Source organism: Trachinotus anak, unplaced genomic scaffold (genome assembly GCF_046630095.1).
Source record: "Trachinotus anak isolate AG129_WGS33_773 ecotype Australia unplaced genomic scaffold, CSIRO_AGI_Tana_v1 ptg000019l, whole genome shotgun sequence".
Lineage (NCBI taxonomy): Eukaryota > Metazoa > Chordata > Actinopteri > Carangiformes > Carangidae > Trachinotus > Trachinotus anak.
The window spans coordinates 4,371,825-4,392,222 of NW_027273870.1; the positions used below are offsets into that span (position 1 = coordinate 4,371,825).

Genomic DNA, 20,398 nt, shown 5'->3' on the forward strand with positions numbered 1-20,398 from the left:
CTATGTTTTTTTTTTATTATTAATTAATTAACAGATTTTGGAACCCGGCCACAAAGGCATTAGTGTGACTGTGCACTAATGTTGGGAGACCAGGCCTGGCATTGGAGTTCATCCAAAGGGTGTTGAATGGTGTTGATTTGAGGGCTCTTTGTGCACCAAACTCTGAAAACCTTTTCCTGGAAAACCTGGAGTGGAGGCACACTATTACCATGAAAAACAGCACAAAACAAAAGTACACAAAAGTGTGTCGACAGGTCTGTCCATATACTTTTAGCAATATAATTTACTTTTAAATGTCCCAGTGCAACTTTCAGGTCTGTAAAAAAAAATGCAGAGAGTTGCATATTCTACCTCACACTGCTACTGTCACATGCTCTGCATTTACTGCTCTGAGTTCGTGATGTGTTCATGTGGATTGTAAAAATGAAACACAATGTGCTGAGCTTAGAAATTAAAAAAATAAATAAAAATAAATCACTGGAGAAATTACTGCTAATTAATGAAAATGACAGTTCCCAGATAGCAACCCATATGTTAGCATGGCAACACCAGATCGTTTGCTTTTCATGCAAGTCGATTCTTTTTTTTTTTTTTTTTTTTTTTTTTGTTACGTGAAAATTTACAGTGAATCACTTTCTTCTCCTTTCCCTCTCTGCCTTGAGTGCTTTCCTGACTCCTTCTCTCACTCTCACACACATGATGTGGGGGTTCCCCTGCCTCTTCTCCAGCCTGTACACTCCATCCTGTGCTGACTGAATATGATTGGCTGGCATGGGTCTGAGCAATGGCAAGAAAATATTTTTTGTTTTCCTGAGATCCCTATCCAGCTCCTCCAAGCAACTGAAACCAACTTATCTCTCAATCTCACTCTCAGTCTCTCTGACACACACACACACACACACATAAACACACACAGTGGGGGATTCCCACAGGTGAGAGGCACAATCTCATTTGTCTCATCTCTCGTTATTAATTGTGCCAGGATTGCGCCAGGTGTAACCTGGGGTGTGACGCTGTGAGCTTTTTTAAGGCTGATGATGAAACAGACAGTCTTGACTAATTTCCTCACCCCATCCCATCAGGCCTTCACATTATATTCTCAGACTATCATTATCTCCATTGTGCCACGTTTGCCAGGCCATGTGGGGTTCAGGGGGAAAAGACAGCCTTGATTTGACTGTGTCGGAATGTAGAAGAGCTGGAGGCAGCGACTTGTCTCTGTCTGTCCCTTTCGTTTTCCACCGCACACGCTGCTTCTGGGCCGCACTTGCGCAATAGCAGAGAGAGCCACGGAAAGTCTGCGCGTCTAGTTTTCTCACCTCCTTTACAAGCAGCGAAGGGGGGGGGGGCGTGTGTGAGGAGGCGACAGGGAAACCCATGACTTCCGCGTTTTTCCTCCGTGTCTGAAACTGAGCCAACAGTCCGTCTACAGTAAGCTATAAAAGCCATAATGGTGCTTACAATCTCGACAGTCACCTCAAGACCCCGACTGGCTTGTATGACACCCAGAGGACTATCCTGTGGAGGTAAAGCACCCAACAGCTGGAGCTGTACAACTTCCAAAGCTTGTAGCTATTTCAGCCTGAAGCTTTTTATACGCTGAACTGAAGCACTGTGCAGTGTGGACAGTGCTCCTGAAGCTCAGACATCCTACTGCCTGCTCATGGGACACCACAACACAGAGATGGACGCGGAGTCTCTCCAGAGGGTCGGCCGCCGGCGCAGCGGCTGCCTGGACGTTTTTCTCGTCATGTCCATCGTGTTTCTGTTTGTGGCGGTGACAGCTGTGGCCGCCGGCGGAGTGCTGGTTGTGTTGGACCTGCAGTCCAAACTGAAGCCCTCTCCTCCAGCCATTGATGTTAAGACATCAAAGTATACACAAGACACACCTGACTCAGTATACAAGGTAAACAAATGGCTTTTATTATTTGCATGAACTCGGAATAATTAGCTTTTTTTTTTTTCCTTTTTCTAGTTTGACCCATGTTCTCTGCACATTTTAATCCACTTCATCTTTTGTCTTTATCAACAGATGCAGTATTTTGCCTACCTGGAAGCCAATTCGAGTAAGTTTACTTAACTCTTCTAAATACAAACACGTAACATAAAATCTTCTCACTGATGTTTAGAGACAGAAGTTACAAATTTAGAGACAGTGTCCTTCTTCAGGGCCATAAAGTTTCCTGGCTTTTCCCTCTCATTCAGGGCATATAGTTATTTCCATAATCATCTGCAACAATAAAATGACATCAAAAAGTTTTTAAATGGTTCTAAACTGTGCCAAATCAGTGTAGACTAAAGGCAAGTCAACGCAAGAAAGGAATATAAGCCAGCTTTTGCACTGTGAAAACATGACCTAAATGAAATGTGTTTGTCTCCTCCCGTAGGTCGGTTGGAGAACTCCAACATGCAATGGGCTCCAGTCCTGTACGGCACTGGAAAGTCTGTAGGAAGCAACTTCCTGTTTGATTCAGAGCAGCATTCGCTGAAGCCAGAACGAGCGGGGACCTACTTCATGTACATCGAGCTCAACCTCACCTGCACTTTCACTTGCAACGCAGGCCTCCTCAGCGTGCATGTGGGCGATAAGCTCACCTGCGAGGTGGAGCTCCCAGCTGTGCCACATTCACCTGTGAGCAAGAAGTGCTGGACAGTGACCCAGATGGACGGCCAGAAACTGTTCACTCAGATGACAGTATCAAAAGGACTGGAGAACTGGAAACTGGAGATGGGCTCCTCGGGATTCGGGATGTTCCTCGTGGACTGATGTGGACGTTATAGTGTTACTGTTGTCATCAAGATGCAGATGTGCTCGTGACCTGTAGGTCGCACCTAAAGAACGACACCAGTTTGTGCGGTGGAGATGGGGCAGGTGATGTTGCCATTTTCAAAACTAAAGGTGTACGACGACGAACCTTTGCAGGATCTCAAGATGGAATCTCAGGAGAAGTTGCAGTTTTGCTAATGCAAAGAGGATCAGGAAAAGACCAGACACTTATCTCATTCTGTGTAAATATGCGTCACTCTGTATGTTATATATTTATTTTTTGATATTGAACTATTTATGTACTTATATTTATAGTAATAGTGTTGCTATTTTTGATATAAATGTATTTTCATGTAGATACCACTACATTAGTGTTGATGTGCAATACACTGCGTTTTTAAGCAGCCTACATTGGGTTACATGTGACTTTATAGCTCTGTTTTTATTTTTTATAAAAGTCTGGGAGCATAAGGTTGAAGCTTACAAAAATGCGTGATTATAATTGTGTTCTAAACCTCATTCAGATCTACTGTTGTTAAGTGGAGACGTTTTATCTCCTCTGGCAACTGATCAGCAACAGTAGTGAGTAAGACTGTGCTTTTAAAATAACTAACAGAGACAAGGGCCCACAGAAATGATCTTGATGATGAGTTACTAAAATATCTTTGATATGTGCACTGAATTCAGAAAATGTTTTGTAAGTCCTATGGACAAACTACACATTGTTGAATGTATTTAATATGTATATGTATTTGATATGGTGAACACAGTTCATTTTGGTGTGAAAAGTAGAAAATGGCAAGTGAGAAAGTGATTGCGACAAAGTTTCAAGTGGAATATATGAAATGTTTATGTAAGGGAAAGTTCCCTGCTGTTACGCAGCCTATACCGGGAACTGGATGTACATCACTTCCTGTTTATTTACCATACAGTGCGGTTTAGAAAAGGAAAAAAAAACTATGTGGGCCTGCAAACAATCTGAAAACAATTATACCACCTGTTTAACATGAACCTAAGCTGTCAAGTGAAAATAAATGTTGTCTTCTATTGTAATATGAGTTATGGATTTCATTTTGCCACTGCACACATAACGCAGGCAACACACTCACATATTTGAGTCTAAAAGGAGATGCTGAATGCAATTTAAAAAATGTAGCTGGTTTAATTTGATAATTACTTTTGGAGAGAAGCATGTGGCAAAGCGACATCTGCTTTCCCAAATTTGGCTGTGTTTCTGATGTGTGTGTGTGTGTGTGTGTGTGTGTGTGTGTGTGTGTGCACGTGTGTGCGCTCTTTGTCCTCCATTATTTTCTTGATGGCCACTTACTGAGAAAAATGAGAAATGAGAAACTCGCCAAACTAGTGCAATTCATTGTTTACATTCAAAGCTACACATCAGTGGTGTGAGATGTATTTAGATCCTTCACTTAAAATGGTTATAGTCAATATTTTTATAATAGTTAATTATCACTCAAATGTGCAGCTCCCCTCAGTTTTCTGGAGGTTTATAGTGAGTGTTAGCTCATTGCTCAGCTGTTCACTCTCACAGCAGACAGCAGCTATTTTCAATGAATAAGCTCTAAAAATCCACTCTACATCACCTGAAACACAACTGAGACTAGCTGCTGGTGGACTTGGTAGAGACCAAAAACTGAGCTAAAAGAGTGAAACTGGACTACCATTCTCCAGGTGCCCAGAAACACGACCGCAAATGACTGATTGTGTTGCTCTGTAAGTGCTGAATGTGTCAATAAGCAACTGTTTCTTTGCAAGCTGGTGTTTTGTTTTAATTGTACATGCTCATGAGTGATTCACTGATTCATTTATTAGAAAGATTTGTTCACTGAGTCATTTAGTTTTTCAGCTCCAGAACTGGCAGTTGCTGCAGCTTTGACAAACACGACAAACTGTTCATAATTCTTGATATTGTTCTTCTTGATAAGTGTTTTTGCTGAATATCGGAGATGAACGCTGGTTTTACATGACTTTTAAGTCTTTTTAAGTGACCTGCATTTCAACATTACTGTTGAACTTCCCGACTGAGCTGCTGAGCATCACTCAGGGCTCGTGCTCATTGTGTAGCATGTTCAGTGAACAAGGATGTGAGACAGTCTTACATAAAATCATATTCATTTCGGTAGGTTGCTTGATCAAGAGGCCCACATAGTAGCCTAAAATCTTAAATTGTTTTCTTTCTTTTTTTTGTTGCACTGCCTGATACCCATGAATAATCACTTTGTTTGGATTGGTATCATTTTTCAGTTTTTTTCTCTGCTATTTATATTGTGTTTTGCATTTCATATATATCTGTTGCCATGCATTTATTCTGCTGACAAGCATATGTAGTTGTCATCTTTCCATGCTATCCATAATGCTGATATTCATATGCATTTTGCTTTGCCACTATTTTTATTTATTTTTTTGTTCTGCTGTAAATCACTCAACTTTTGTTCAGCTGCTGCTTGTTTCTATGCACTACTCGTGACTTAATGTGTTGTGTTGTACTGAACTTCTGTTGCTGCTGTGGCAAAGTACATCTTTCCAGCATCACTTGAACACACTCAATTGCATTCACTCAGTGAGGGGGGTAACTTGGTGAGGGAGTGTGCCCTTGCACGTTTGCCCACAACTAATAGCTCGACTGAAAGAGAAATGATTGGATTGTTTCAGGAAATGATTCATTTCAGTTCATCCATCCAAAAGATTTGCTCTTTTGAATGAATTGTCACACTATTCAGTGACGGTTCCACGCTATTCAACTGACCTACAAATGGTGCTAATGTGGCCAGAAACACAGTGTTGCGCAAGCGAGGCAGGGAAGACGAAGACTCCAAGCTATAGTCAATATAGATGTGAACAATGTACCAGTTAAAAAACTGAAAAAACAGCCTTGCAAATGTTTTGTGAAGATGGGAAAGCATTCAGCACATTTGTTCGACAAACGGGGAGCGATGGTAGAGGTCAGTCAAAAACTTATTTGTTATGGAAATTATAATTATATGGTTTATGTTGTTTATGTGTAAACAGCCTTTTAATATTGTAGCTCAGTCAAAATGGAGCTAATTTGAACTTTTTTACACAGTATACTGTGCATCATATTTTATAAGCTGAACACCTGTAATGTATGTAAAATCCTATAAAATGGAAACAATATAAGTATAGCAATTAGACAAATACAACTGGTATTGCCTCACACTGGAGGGAATGAACAACAAAAATATGAGGTGTTATGTAAAAAGCTTTCATGCTCTTGTTGCAAGAGTATTATCTTTTTTGTGTATTTGTTTCACTCAGATGCACAGATGTTTATCTGCCTCTCAAGGCAGGAAATGACCCAAATGTCTCTGTAGCAACTGAGGTCAGTCTTTCCACTCTCTTAAAACAGTTTCAGTGGTGATATTAAGTTACCTGTCAGTCTACCTGTCTACACAGTTTCCTGTGGTTCCTCATCTCTGTCAAGCGTTTACTGCGCTTTGCTTTTTGTGTTTTCTTTTTTTTTTCACCTGTATTCCCTGGCAGAATCCCTCACTGGCTCACTCTCCCCCACTTAGCATCTCTGCACCTCTACCTTCTTTTTTTCCATTTGACACTGCTGCAGTGTCTGCGAAACTTTCCCCTGCACACTGTGAGAAGAGCTGAGTCAGCGACACCAACCTCAGCACCTCAGCACTCTCACCCCTCTTCATTCTCTCCTCAATGCATCCTTACTCAACCACATCCTGCTCCTCACACACAGACACGCAGACATACACACACACACACACATACACACACACACACACATACACACAAACAAACACACTGCCTTGTGGGCATTTGTATATGTTGCCCTATCTCTTGATCTGTAACTGCATCTGTGGTTTGTCTCAGTGTGCTATAGGTATCCAAGCTGCCTCCAAACAGGCAGTTGTGTGTTTGCAGAGTTTACTTTGTGAGCAGAAAATAAATCTTAGTCTTACGCTGATTGTCTAATAAAAAAAAGAAAAAAGTCATTGATCTTGTTGATCTTATAATATATGACTTTATCAGGAATTGATTCCACCTCACAATTGAGTTTAATATGAAACAGTAATTTATTCACAACAATATTTAACAAATTATAGACAGGAGGATTATATAATCTGAATATCAGATACAATTTTTTTGATATCACAACTAGTTGTTGCTTTCTCATAAATTATTCAAACACATTCATCAAGTACAGAACATATTAGATAACATATTGTATATATTAGATATATAAAATTTACCACAACATATGGTGTAAATTAACACACACAGGCATAGAATCTGACCACAGAGGGGGGCAGATAGATATTTCTAGGGAAATATCATGAAAGCCCCCATGAAGTTTTCCGTCAGTCCTGTACGCATCTTCTGTATATTCTCCAGTGTGACAAAAATGCGATCTCCCACCTGGAGGTGGAAAACCCCACCCAGGAAACTGTTCCACAAATCTTCCCCATCTGACACCTTTGCACTTGAATTTTTTGGGGTCCGGCAGCGAAAGCTGGAGGAAACATGCAAGAGATGTCACAAAACAAACTCACTTGACCATGATGAAGACAGCACTGATATCAACATGCCTCTAAATACACAGACACAAAGTAACAAACAAGTTGCACTCACGTAGGCACATTTGCAACAGCAGAGGAAGGAAGTAAGGAGTGGTACACTTACTAACCTTTTTGATTTCATAAGTTCTATAGATTTGTCATAGGCACTGGTGTCTTTCATGACCCTGTGCTGGATGAGTGCACACTCCTCTGCAGTATTCAATTGTACTTTGGAGTAGAGGTAGTAATAACCGTCCTCCTTAACCAACAATCGCCCTTTGTTGTAGCTCATGATGTGGGTGACGGCTTCACCACTTTCATGTAGCCACTGCACCACATTGTCCTCCCCGACAGGATCATTGGAGCCTGAGATAAAGATGTTATAAAAGAGTTGTTTGAAAAAATAAAACAATAACGATGGGCTATAATTCAACCATTAAGGTCTGATACAGTGTTAGGGTTTGAGTGTTAAGGCACTAACCCATCAGGTGAGCAAAGGGCCTCTCTTGAATCTGCCCTGTGTGTGGTCGCACTATGGGAATATTACTGGACTCTGTTCAAGGAAGCAGTCAGATCAGTCAGTAATGCAACCAATATAAACCCCCCCCCCATCTCAATATAAACGTGAGGTTTTGCATGTTAAAAAAAAACAAAACTTTTTTTTTTCACTCTGTGGTCTTGGTTAGAGTAGTTATATCTTTGTTGTTGACAGTTGGTAAAGATGAAAGATGAATTCACCTATCACATATTTGTGGCTTCTTTTTCTACAACAGCCACCTATGTACAACATGGGCAGAATTTTGATAACTGAGAGTAACTCAATACCTTTAGATCCAACTTGACTCATTGTGTTGCCGTCCTGAAACAGAAAAAGAGAGTTCAAAAAGTTAAAAATCCAGCACACACCAGGCAGTGTGGCAGAGATTCAGCAGCCAAAGCCGCATGTACTGTACAGCCTCGCTTACCTGCTGGCCAGATTTTTGGGGGCTGGACAGGTTCTGGTAGGTGGGATGGGACCCGGAGTGAGCGAAGGACTGCAGCGAGGGGAAGAAAAAAAGAGAGTAAGAAGTGAACGCATGGTTGAGAAACCAAATCTGTGCATGTTTGCAAACAAGGTGTCAAAAGTTCACGAGCATGTAAGAACAGGATGTGTCCTGTCTAATGGAGAACAACGTTGATGTACATGCAGAAAATGAAATGTCAAGTTATCCACACATTCACTATACGAGCACATTTTTCTAATGATAGAAGTAATTGTTGTGGTGGCAGACAAACAACCGTTTTTATTTAATCTATTCACATACTCTGATAAAGGCCTCAGATTTAATCATTAATGCAGATTAGCAAACTAAAAATAATTATTATAACTTCATGTTATATGTGAACTTTAAAAGTCAGTTTTGGTCACTGAGAAATAGAGTAGCTGATAAGAGGGCTAGGATAATTATTGTTATTCATCTTATAACTAGCTTCTGTCCTTCTAAATAAACTGTACATTATATTAGATAAAATAACTCAAAATATAACCGAGGAAGGTGAGAATAAACAGCGCAATGAAACTGTCTTAGAAAAGTGACGCTCTACTTCGTTTGCACTTGAGAGGGACAGGAAAGGGAAGTAGAACTAGAGAAAGAGTCGATCTGACACATTTGTCAGTATCAACCTGTAACTGAAACAGCAAACGATGACCTGGCTGCTTGTCTGGTTATGACGTAGAGTGAAATAGGGAAATTCTAGCAAAAAGGAATTTCCAAGCATTCTGAGCACTGAGTCTCACTCAGACTGACAGATAGACCGACAGGCAGGCAGACAGACATCAGCCTCACCTCAGTTTTTTTGTATAGATTGTAGATAAAAAACCCCTGCACGACAAGTCCCAGCACGGTCAGTCCCACCAGCAGGTGAAGAAACTTGTGTCCTACTCTCTCCCACTTCGGTTTCTTCTTGCTGGGCATGGAGATGTAGTTTGAGTGACTGTCCACCACAAACACCTGGGGGCAGGTACCCACGGCGCCCTCCGCCATCACACTCCACCTGGGACGCTGGGGCTAAAGGTCAAAGAGCTCGATGTTGCGAGGAAAGGGATACTGAAAGAGACAGGGTTAGGGTTAGGTGGAGCAAAGAAACAGGGAACAGAAAGACAGAGGGACATAAAAAAAAATTTAAAAAAAGAGAGAGAGGCCGGCAGTGCAGAGACAAGAGAAACAAAGAAATAACCGACAGACGTGAGACGGAGACGTGGCCTCAGGAGTTTTGTCATGTGGTGCAACCTGCTTAGAGTAGGTGCATGCGATGCAACCTGCTTCTGCGAAAGAAAGTGATTTCTACATACTCTAACTAGTGAAAGCAAACAAGTAAAGACAGCAGCGGCATGTCCACTGAATCAAAAAAAAATGGAAAAAATAAACATTCTTTCATTTTGTTCAATGCAGTTCACAGGAGATTACCTTGGATTTAAATGGGCACCAGATGTTGCTCCACAGCTCAGTCAGCCATCCAGCAGCACGGAGAAAGTTTTCACACACTCCTCTGAAGCTCCTTTGACATATAACAGCAAAATAGGTTCTTGAACTCCATTTAAAAAAAAATGACATTAACAATATTCTCTGAAGTTATCATGGTATGTTTTAACTTCTCTAGTTGCCTCACCTGCTGAGAAAATATAAAATAAAATCCACTGTCTGCACCAAATACAGACTTCAGTCCTGCCTCACCTCCTGTGTTCGCTCGCCTGCTGTCAGCTATCACTAATATTGCTTTTAAAGCAAGCTCATGTAAGGAGGAAATGAAGATGACATGGGGAAGGCAGAGAGAGAGAGAGAGTGAGTAGTGTGCATGTGAGTGTGTGTGTGTGTGTGTGTGTGTGCGTGGGACACTCCCTACGACTGCTGAATATATTTATCATCTCTCAGCTGACACTTCCTTTTCTCTCTCTTCGATTTCTCACCCCTTGGTGTGTCTTGGTTCTGATGAACACTTTTGGTTTGTTTTCTCGGTGTAGCTGCTTTTTTTGTGTGTTTCAGAGAAACTTGTGCAATCACTTTGTCTCACGAGCCATGGATTTGGTATACTTTCATTGTCGCTGAACCATGCAGGGTGACGTCAAAGTCCGTCTTTGTGGCAGGAGAGTTGGTTGTACGTAGGGGCTCACTTGGTGGTTTGAGGCAATAAAGTCACACCCGACCTTTTAGGCTGATACCACAGTCCTGCACTTTCACCACTATCACTGCACTTCAATACAGTAAAGTGAGCATATCACACTTCCAAGAGCGTCAGGCCACTGCTTTCTCACATTTTGGCCTAGATGTGAGGTGATTCTTTGAGCAACACGTTGCTTTTGTTTTTATTTTTAGGAATCGGTGGTGGTTATTGAATTTCAGCTGCACAACCTGCAGTGATTGAAGATGAGAAATGCGTCACAGAAGATCGGAGAAAGCAAAGCAGACTGCAGCTCAAGTGCAAGGCCTGATGTGGCAACACCTTTTTTTTTTTCATGTTTTCCTCCCATGTTTACTGCAGTGAATTGCTACACTTTGAGTACTACACTCTTCCTTCTTTTATTATGAGTGATTTATCAATACTTTGTTATGTTTGCAACATCCCAACAAAGAAATTCAACTTTTTGTATGTGCAGACAGCAGAGTGCACATACAGAAGTGTGAGCAATTTGTGTTGGTTATACATATTTCTTTCTTTCTTTCTTTCTTTCTTTCTTTCTTTCTTTCTTTCTTTCTTTCTTTCTTTCTTTCTTTCTTTCCTCTTCCTCTTATTGTTACTTTCATTTTCCTGTCTTTATCAAACAAATCTTCTTCACATGCGCTTCATGTGAATACTCATTTTGCACCTTTTTTTCTTTTACTCTGATGTTTGAATGCTGCGTCAAATGTATTGAAGATCAAATAATGCAGTTGAAGAAAAAAATGTTTGATTCATTCAACCCAATCTGCATTTTTTCTCCTTTGTTACAGGAGGGGGCTGTTTGACATGAGAGACTCCATATGTTGAAACTACACCACATACGCTTATTTGTTACCCACACACACACACACACAAACACACCCACCCAAATTCACATTGTGTTCAATTGAGATAAAGAGGAGGGAGGACAGACGGAAGTGCACAGTCGTGGGGCCTGAGCGTGTCTGTTCCTTGTTCAGTACAGAGAAACAGAGGACTAGACGGACTTGCCATGGAGCCCCAGAGGTGACATTTATTGTGTAAGTCACACGGATAAATAATACATTAAATTATTTATATGTACTGCAAAAATAAAAGGTATATTTATGGAAAAAAAAATAATCATTTTAAAAAGTCCAGCCGGGGTTTCCCTAATTTCTGTTCCTTGATATTTTTTCATCTCTTTACTTTCAATCAAACCATTACTTATTTCCTATTTTTGCCATGCAACATTCCCCATGTTGCTCTCAATTCCCGTTTTCCACACATTCCCCTCGTCCCTTGTTTCCTATTTTCTCTGTTGCTTATTTATATGATATCGAGAATGATTTGTCTGTGGCACTCAATTGTTTTAGTCTGTGGGTGTCTATTAGTAACAAAACAACACCAACTAGGGCAACAGTAAGAAGTAGGTCCATGCATAAAACGGCTGTGTCTTATTTCGGTAGTTGAGCAGCCCAGGAATCAACCATTTCCTGTACCGGCTCCTCTGGCCCGGGCTGAATCTGCAGTGATGTGGCTGCACCACGGGCAGGACTCGCACTTCAGGAACAGCACAGGTGTGACTAATAACACTTATAATAAATCCATTACATTTCATGTGCAGTCCCAAGCCCTTAGCTGGCACTGGATTGTATCAGCGAATTGTTATTCATGGCACGTGTGTTTTGACATTTCTCAGTAGGATAAGCACTGGTTTAAAAAATGAAATCAGTGATTAGCGACTTCACTTTCAGGGTCGTGGTATTGTTCATGATGGCTCACTGTCACACTGCTATGGTTTACTAGGAGCCTTGAAGAGCCATTGTTAATGTTGTTAGTAATTGTAGTAGCAACTCCTGTGCTGTTCATACTATGACAAGTCAAAATGGCTGCGTTGAAAAAGGCGTATTGAAGACCTATTACATGGGGGAATAGTAAACAATACTAAACCTGAAAGGCTCTATCTATACAGATGACACAAGCAGGTTAACAACAAGGTCTGTAACAGACATGTAGTAGTAACATGTAACTACTTTACATGTTATCATTTATAAAGAACTTTATCTGTGTGACGGAACAGTAGGTTTCACAGACTCATAAACTACTTTCTTTCCTGGAAGATTTGCAACTGTAACTTGTTTTATCTCAAAGGAGCTGTTTGCTCAAGGGCAGAACATAAGAACTGCCACTGTGTCAGCGTGTGTTGCCAGCCATAAATAAACTTTAACACCAGTGATGATTGAAGACAGGACCAGACTTGTGGTTTCTCTCCTCCTACAATCAACATCAATATGGCTTTTTTTTTTCCTTTATTCATATACAGTCTTATACAGAATATTGTCTCACACTCAGATCCATTATTAACATTTTGATGTCACAGCAGGGCGGACACAGTGGGTGGTGATACATTTAATCACGGGTAGATTTTATTTAGATGTCAGCAACCAAGCACTGACAGTAACAGTAATTATATTGTTAATGCTTGCTAATCAGCCTGAAACAAACCAAGCCATTACTCAGTTTCATAGCTGCAGAAAGTGAAAGTTTGTTATTTTCAAGTTTGGGATTCATTATTATTAGTATTATTATTATTAGTCATAGTAGTAGTAGTAGTAGTAGTAGTAGCAGTAGATGTAGTAGTAGTAGTAGTTTATGGCACAGCAGTTTTAAGAGGCATCTTCCTTTAGCAAATGGTATATGTGTACATATGAAATTGAGCTGCATACTAGGAGATTATAGGAGTTGCATAAGAAATTGGCAAATGCCACTCAAACAGTGTGTTATTATCCCACTCAAACAGTTATGAATGCTCCCTGGATTATCTTATGTGTGATCCAATGTGTGATTGTGATGCACAAATAATTTCTATATGTCAAAATCATTGTGGTCAGAGTGGCTGTGATGGCTAAGCTAATGTGTTATGCTAGTTCCAGTATTTGCCATCACCTGTCTATCTCGGTGCGACTGCATACAAGAGGCTGGCATCAGTTGAGTTTGATTTTTTTTTTTTTTTTTTTTTCAGCATTTCTGCCTTAAAAATGTCTTGAACTCTTAATTAGTTATTAGAATTGTTGCCAGTTCATTTTCTTTCAATTGACTAAATTAATCAGTGAATCCACAAAGCACTTCTGCTTCAGGTGATTGGTTGGTGTCTGAGTACCTGGGGAAATAACGAAACTGCAAATTTTGCCCTGGGCTGCAATTATTTTTTATCTACTTTACTTTTGACTCAAGTGGGGCTTACCATTGGTCATTTTTTTGCCACTACACACTCCTCAGCATTATTATTCACTACACACAAGCGGTCCTACAGCCCCCCAGCTCTGCAGTGATTGGAGGAGGATTGCTACTCTTCCTCCTGTGATTGGTCCGCAGCGCTGCTGTCGTTCGCGGCCCTCCATCCAATCACGACGTCGGAAAGTTCTACTGCGGAAGAGGGATGCAAAGGAGATGGCTGAACTTAGATAGCGCTGTGTTTGGAAATATATCTTCACCATGGGGCTTCTCCGGAGGAAAGAGGGGAGCGGGGGGCGGCTGCTTGTCCTCGCAGTGGTTCTCGGCTGCTGTTTAGGCTCTGTGCGCTGTTTTGGACAGAGCCAAGACAGCGAGTTTACCTTCCTGCTGCCAGCCGGAAGATCGGAGTGTTTCTTTCAAACAGCATTAAAGAATGGCACGATGGAGGTCGAGTATCAGGTAACTGTGTGTGTGGTCGGTAATCACAATCACTCACTGTGTGGACAGGCGACAGGACATCTGTTAGAGGTCGATGCTGGGGGCTGGCCGTCGCTAGCCGCGGTTCCTGCAGCTAGCTGACATGCTGCTGGTGTAATGGCATGCATATTACGGTAAGCCAGCAGTGGACTGCAGCAGTGAGCAAATGACAGCTCATAACTTCACTCTGTGGGAGTTAACGGGACCAGTGAAGTTCCTCAGTAGTAACCATTACATGCAGATAACAAACATCTTCCCATAACGTCAAGTCACATTTGTATTATCTAACACGTTTTATGCAAGACTGCAATAAAAGAAGTGCTTCCCGAAACAAATGAGCGCAAGTGCTTCGCAGTGAAAGATCAGCGATAAGAAAATACTATACAGGAAATCAGATAATACGCTGCTCACAGTAAGGCGGAATGAGTCAATAGGTAAATATTGTGTATCTCAAAGTTTCACATCCTGGTGGCTTCTGGTCATTCAGCAGTTTAAAGGCCTGCAGTAAGATCCTGATCCTGGTCCTGGTCCTGGTGCTGGTCTGACCAGGACAGTGTTGGAGGAACAGGACTGAAGAATATCTGTTGTCTTAAGTTAATTCAAACTCCAATTAAAAACCCTTAAAGATCAAGAGCAGAATGTTAAAGACAGCAACCAGTGTTGATACAGGAACTCAGCCCTATTAGAGTGATTTAAGAGCCAAAAGAGCCCTGAGCACATGGTGAAATGTCCAGGGCTGCAACTAACTCTTGTTTTCATTAAACATTAATCTGCCCTGTATTTTCTCCTTTAATCATTTGGTCTGTAAAATGTCAGAAAATAGTGAAAGCCCATCATTATTTCACAGACATTTTCAAATAGCTTGTTTTGTCTAAATTAACACTCCAAATCCTAGAGATACCGAGGACTAAGAGAAGGTAATATTCACATTAACTGTAGAAGTAGTGAATCTGGGCATGTTTGCGTAAAAATGATGTAAATCATTAAACAGTTATCCAGATTGTGGCTGAATAATAATTAGCTGACTAATTATTTTCAGCTGTACTACTGTCAAAACTGTGCAACACCGTAGCCAGGTGTTAAAAAAAAAAGAAAGAAAGACAGAAAAAGAAAAATATGAAAATAAATAAGATAACTCAATAATTGAGTGATTTTTCTTTTTTTTTTTTTTGCAAAATCATCAAAAAAGCAAAAACTATAATCTCTCATTAAAAGTAGATTCTTGGGTAAGTCTCACCAGGCTTTGCACACCTGGATTTAGGCAGTGTATACCTTACTCCCTCACCCATCCTTTCAAGCTCCATAACATGGGAGGTGTCATCTTCAGGTGTCTCCACAGTTTAAGTCTGAGCTTTGGCGGGGCCACTTAAAGACGTAAACCCACTCGAGCGTTGTCTTTGCTGATTCTACAGGTCGCTGTTGTGCCGAAAGCTGAACTGTCGCCCTGGGTCTCAGGCGACATGCACTCTGAGCCAGGTTTTCTTAAATGACCTCTCTGTATTTGGCTTTATTCACCCTTCCTGTCACCTCCATAGCAGGATGCTGCCACCACTATGCTTTACCAAAGGGATAGTATTGGCCAGATGATGAACAGTCCCTGGAGTTTGCCAGACATAGTGTTTGGAGATGAGTCCTTCGAATGTTGTTTGGTAAACTCCAACTCCCTTTTGCTCAGAGTGGCTTCCATCCAGTCTCTCTACCATGAAGGCCTGACTGATGGAGCGCTGCTGAGAGGGTCGTCCGTCACGCAGGTTCTCCCATCTCTGCAGAGGACTGCTGAAGCTCTGTGAGAGTGACTGTTCTTGGACACCTCCCTGACCGAGGCCTTTCTTGCCCGGTTAATCAGTTTGACATATACGGCCAACTCAAGGAAGTGTCCTGGTGGTTCCAAACCTCTTCCATTTCACAATTATTGAGGCCGCTGTGCTCCTGGGAAAACTCAAAGCTTTAGAAATGGTTTTATACACTTGCCCTGATCTATGCCTAGCCACAATTTTTATCACAGGGGTTTGCAGAGCATTTGTTCGACTTCATGCCTTGGTTTGTTTTCCTGACATACAATGTGAATTGTGGTAGGTTATAGTCACAGGTATGTGCCTTTATAACCTCTGTCCAATCAGTTCAGTTTTCCAACGGATGAAGAGTCTGAATACTTTTGCAAATGAGAGAGAGATATCAGTTTTAGATTTTTTTTATTTTTTTTTTTATAAATTTGCAAAAAATTCTAAAAACACGCGTCACTTTGTCACTGACTGTTGACCGATGGGCAAACACGGCAAGTTTATCCACTTAAAATGAAATCTACAACACAATAAAGTGTGCAGCAGCTGAAGGGGACTGAACACATTCTGAAGCCACACATTCTGAATGTGACTTTCAAGTCATTTATTTACACAGGAACACAGCTCATAATGTAAAATTCTGCTAGTCAGTAGTGTATTTGTTTAGTGGGAGAGTCTAAAAGACAACATTATGGTCGCTCTTGCAAAACACGTAATCTCTCTCGAAAATGTTTGACTTGAGGCGACCTGGTGGCCCGGCAGTTAACACACAGACCATAAAACTGCAGGTTGCCAAGTATGATGACGTTGTTGCATGTCCCGTCTCTGCAAACACATTTCTTGTCGAGTAATCTCAACCAAAAAAAAAAAAAAAAGAAAAGAAAATGTTGTGGATGATATTTGTCAGCCTGCTGCTCAGTGAGTGTATGTTTTTGTGTGTGTAAATCCAGGTGATAGCAGGCGCTGGTATGGATGTTGACTTCACCATCCTCTCTCCAGAAGGGATCCGGCTCATCATGGAGTCTCGGCGCTCTGATGGAGTCCATGTGTAAGCGCTGCCTCACTTTTGGTCCTGGATCATATTTCACATTTCTGGGCCAATCTGGTTGACTGTATTTTTGACTGCATGTTATTTCCTGTTAATTCCAGGGTGGAGCCAACAGAGGAGGGAGACTATCAAATCTGCTTTGACAACAGCTTCAGCCGCTTCTCAGAAAAGATGGTGTTCTTTGAGATTATCATCGAGGGTCAAGGAGGGGATGTGGGCGGAGATGACGAATGGGCGGGTTTAGAGGAACCGGACGGGAGTCTGCTGGAGTACAAACTGGAAGACATCAGGGTGAGATGCCTGCTTGTGGTTTAGAAATTACTTTGAAAAAAAGAAGTCTATTCCACTGTGTCAGCAAACCTTTTAACAAACCCTGCTGTAGGGAAGGATGACGATATCGACATCCCGGCAAGGGAAAGAGAATTAACTGTAACAACTGAGGGTTGTTGTGTTGGTAGAACCACAACGGATTTGTCATGGTTTGGTTAATTAGCTCTGCCTTTGCTCTTGTAACATTTGTCTGTGAATCAAATAATATGAATCATCACTTGAAAACAATCAGCCAGATGATTGTTGTCTGTGTTTGTTGATTAACTATTAAGCTCCCTTGGTCATTTGAGGATAACGCTGACATTATTGTCTCACAGATGTCCTTTCTTGTCCAAAATCTATTAAATGCATCAGTGAGTGACACTGTTTCACTGGAGCCAGGGTCAACTGATAGCCGATTGGTTAGGGCGCATACCACATGGGTTCAAATGCCCCGAGCAACAAAATCCCAAATTTGACTGACAGATAGTCAGACTACTTGTTGCATTTCTTGCATGTGGCCACTGCACTATCCAATTAAGGGATAAAATCACCAAAACAAAATAACTGACTTTAAATGTAGCTCAGTAGTCAATGCTGCGCCCACAGTCCTGCTGCTGTGAATACTCACTAGATCACAAAATGTGTATTAATCCACAGCTGAAAATAGTCCCCGACAAATGCACTACATGCTCCTCTTTGAGTAATGCTTGTTAATACATACACTGTCCAGCTGTTTCATTCACTCATTTGTAAATTTAAACAGATAAATAAATGACACCATGTACTGTATCTTTTACCCATTTTCTTTGGTCATCAGATGGTAGAAACTGCCAGGGGAAGTGAGAATGTTTTAACAGACCAACTTACGCAGTTTTTGGTTTTGGTCTTCTCATGAGAGTTTCTGACGATATGGAAAATATAGAATAAGGTCAGCCATAACCTTTAATAAATGTGTCCGCTGCTAACCCCTAACTCCCTCTACAGGTGAGACTAGCTAAACCAAAGCACAGCAATGGTTGAGTGTACTAATATTATGCTTTGCCAGCTGACAGGTTGATATGACACAAAATCAAAAGCAGCACAGAAAATAAAGGTGTCTGCTGAATTCTGTTGAAACTGTCAAGTTGTAGCAGTCGGCCACTGAAAATTACCAAGGTCCTCAACAGAGGATGTGGTAACAATTTAGAACTGTGCACTTTTGGGACCATCTTGTCAATTATGTCATTTTGTTTTCTCAGCCTCTTACTCCCACTTCTCTCTCATCGCAGCCATCATTTCCTTAAATCCCTAAACCTTCCTTCACTACGTCCTCAGGAGTCCATGGACTCTCTGCACAGACGCTTGGAGCGCAGCCGGCAGATGCAGACGGTGTTGCGGGCTTTTGAGGCGCGGGACCGAAACCTTCTGGAAGATAACCTTTGGAGGGTCTCGTTCTGGTCCTGTGCCAGTGTGCTGGTGATGCTGTGTGTGGCCCTTACTCAGGTAAATAGAGAACTGGCTGGTAGATGTGGGGTAGTCACATTTCTCAGGGTTTAGAAGCAGTTTAGAATCACAAAGCCAACCATCATGCAATCTGTCTGTTTACTTCTCCACTGCCAGGTCTACACTGTCCGTAAGCTGTTTGACGATAAGCGGAGGGTCTGCACATAGAGAAAAAGTTTGTCCTGCATGACAAGACAGGCTGGGAAGAAAACTGGGTAACTGGGTCACCTGTTCAGATTGTGCTCCATTACCTCTCTCATCTTGTCTACATGAACACCAGCATTCAACATCAACTCTGCCGGACCTTTTTTCTAAAGTCTTGTTTTCAGTTTGTGAGCAATAATTCAATATTATTGTTGTAGATCATGAAGGGTAACCAGACCGGGGAGAGACCGAGGAAGCTGAACTTAGTCATTTCATTTCATTTAAAGCCTTTAATGTCAAATTTTTACCGCAAAACCAGAAAGAAAGTACATTTTGAAAAACACAGCCTCAATACACGGAACAAAATATATTGTGTAAGTGCCGTACGTTTATGAAACAGTTTGAGGTTTTTTTGGGGGGAATTTTTTCCACATAAGGTGAAATTGTTCTTCTAAATGGTTAAAGGTTGGTTATACGACACAACTCCAAAACAAATCCACAGAACAAGTCTGACAGTTTACAAGTGATAACAATGTGCAATACTCTTGTTGGCGTATTTGTTCTTCCTGACAGTGCAACATCCTGCCATTATATTGGTCCAAATGTGTCCGTGATTACAGACTCACTGATTTTTTTTTATTTTATTTTTTTTTTTAGGTGTTACTGATTTCTTTTCATGTGCCAGTACTAGTCCATATTGACATATAAGAATGTAGAGTAAGAAACAGGTTTTTGATTTCCAATGTGATTGCCAATAACGTACGTATCAGTCCTATGTAGTATGCGTGTGTGTGTGTCAGTTCAGATATGAATCAGGATAATTCAGTCTGAACATACAGACTGTTAGATGTGTGTTTACGTGTTTCTGGATTATCAAACTTGGTTTTTCTCTGATGGATGTTTACTGTGTCGACAGAATGTGACAATTTCTGTTTCTCAACAGCCATGGAGTGATTTTTTTTTTTTTTTTTTTTTAAACCATGAGCAGACTTTGTTCAGTAAGATAATTAAGAGAATCAGGTTTTCATGGGCGTGATTCATATTGGTAAATGCTTCTTTTTTTTACACAGTAAAAAACTTGGTTTGATGTGACTTGCCTTTTTAGAATAAAAACTGAGAGTGCTAGCACATGAATAATCTTTATAAATGTGTTCAAAACAGTACAATAAAGCAAAAACGTTTGTCTTAAAAGAAGTTTTCTGCTTTTTTTCTGCATGTACTTCAAAAACAAAAGGTTGCCTCTTGTGCATGTAAATTATGAGAAACCTTAACATTGATCTGTTTCATGATGAAGTGGCAGCTTATCATGTCATGCAGCACAGTTTCAAACCCAAAGAAACAATAATTAATCCAACAATTTTTGTATCCTAAACTTTTTTTTAATGACATAATGCAGATTATCAGCCACGTGGAGGAAGCAATCAGGAGTGTGACCAGC

The 20,398-nt window shown here is 41.0% G+C and overlaps 3 protein-coding genes across 3 annotated transcripts; 2 read left to right on the top strand and 1 right to left on the bottom strand.

The window, feature by feature from the left end:
* The first annotated feature begins 1,386 nt into the window (after positions 1–1,386).
* LOC139636930 (uncharacterized) lies at positions 1,387–3,820 on the top strand. The gene is made up of 3 exons (XM_071505364.1): positions 1,387–1,906; positions 2,033–2,066; positions 2,388–3,820. Exons 1-3 carry the CDS (start codon positions 1,664–1,666, stop codon positions 2,765–2,767), a joined length of 657 nt encoding a protein of 218 aa, XP_071361465.1. The 5' UTR covers positions 1,387–1,663; the 3' UTR covers positions 2,768–3,820.
* Positions 3,821–6,838: 3,018 nt separating this feature from the next.
* On the bottom strand, positions 6,839–10,150 carry LOC139636960 (tumor necrosis factor ligand superfamily member 14-like). Its single transcript, XM_071505409.1, has 8 exons — positions 9,973–10,150; positions 9,771–9,861; positions 9,150–9,410; positions 8,289–8,357; positions 8,149–8,182; positions 7,805–7,876; positions 7,452–7,689; positions 6,839–7,277 (listed from the first exon to the last, which is right to left on the bottom strand). Exons 3-8 carry the CDS (start codon positions 9,345–9,347, stop codon positions 7,088–7,090), a joined length of 801 nt encoding a protein of 266 aa, XP_071361510.1. The 5' UTR covers positions 9,348–9,410; positions 9,771–9,861; positions 9,973–10,150; the 3' UTR covers positions 6,839–7,087.
* A 3,739-nt stretch (positions 10,151–13,889) lies between these two features.
* Positions 13,890–20,151, top strand: tmed1b (transmembrane p24 trafficking protein 1b). The gene is made up of 5 exons (XM_071503545.1): positions 13,890–14,175; positions 16,925–17,022; positions 17,124–17,313; positions 18,649–18,816; positions 18,934–20,151. The coding sequence occupies exons 1-5, from the start codon at positions 13,978–13,980 to the stop codon at positions 18,982–18,984; spliced, it is 705 nt and encodes a 234-aa protein (XP_071359646.1). The 5' UTR covers positions 13,890–13,977; the 3' UTR covers positions 18,985–20,151.
* Positions 20,152–20,398: the final 247 nt, after the last annotated feature.

Bases quoted from the DNA above. Each gene is read 5' to 3' on its own strand.
- LOC139636930 (XM_071505364.1), top strand. From the start codon at position 1,664: ATGGGACACCACAACACAGAGATGGACGCGGAGTCTCTCCAGAGGGTC. The intron at 1,907-2,032 runs GTAAACAAATGG...CTTTATCAACAG, and splicing joins CACCTGACTCAGTATACAAG to ATGCAGTATTTTGCCTACCT. The intron at 2,067-2,387 runs GTAAGTTTACTT...CTCCTCCCGTAG, and splicing joins CTACCTGGAAGCCAATTCGA to GTCGGTTGGAGAACTCCAAC.
- LOC139636960 (XM_071505409.1), bottom strand. From the start codon at position 9,347: ATGGCGGAGGGCGCCGTGGGTACCTGCCCCCAGGTGTTTGTGGTGGAC. The intron at 8,183-8,288 runs GTAAGCGAGGCT...TTTCTGTTTCAG, and splicing joins CCCAAAAATCTGGCCAGCAG to GACGGCAACACAATGAGTCA. The intron at 7,690-7,804 runs GTTAGTGCCTTA...TCTTTATCTCAG, and splicing joins GCCCTTTGCTCACCTGATGG to GCTCCAATGATCCTGTCGGG.
- tmed1b (XM_071503545.1), top strand. From the start codon at position 13,978: ATGGGGCTTCTCCGGAGGAAAGAGGGGAGCGGGGGGCGGCTGCTTGTC. The intron at 14,176-16,924 runs GTAACTGTGTGT...GTGTAAATCCAG, and splicing joins CGATGGAGGTCGAGTATCAG to GTGATAGCAGGCGCTGGTAT. The intron at 17,314-18,648 runs GTGAGATGCCTG...CTACGTCCTCAG, and splicing joins ACAAACTGGAAGACATCAGG to GAGTCCATGGACTCTCTGCA.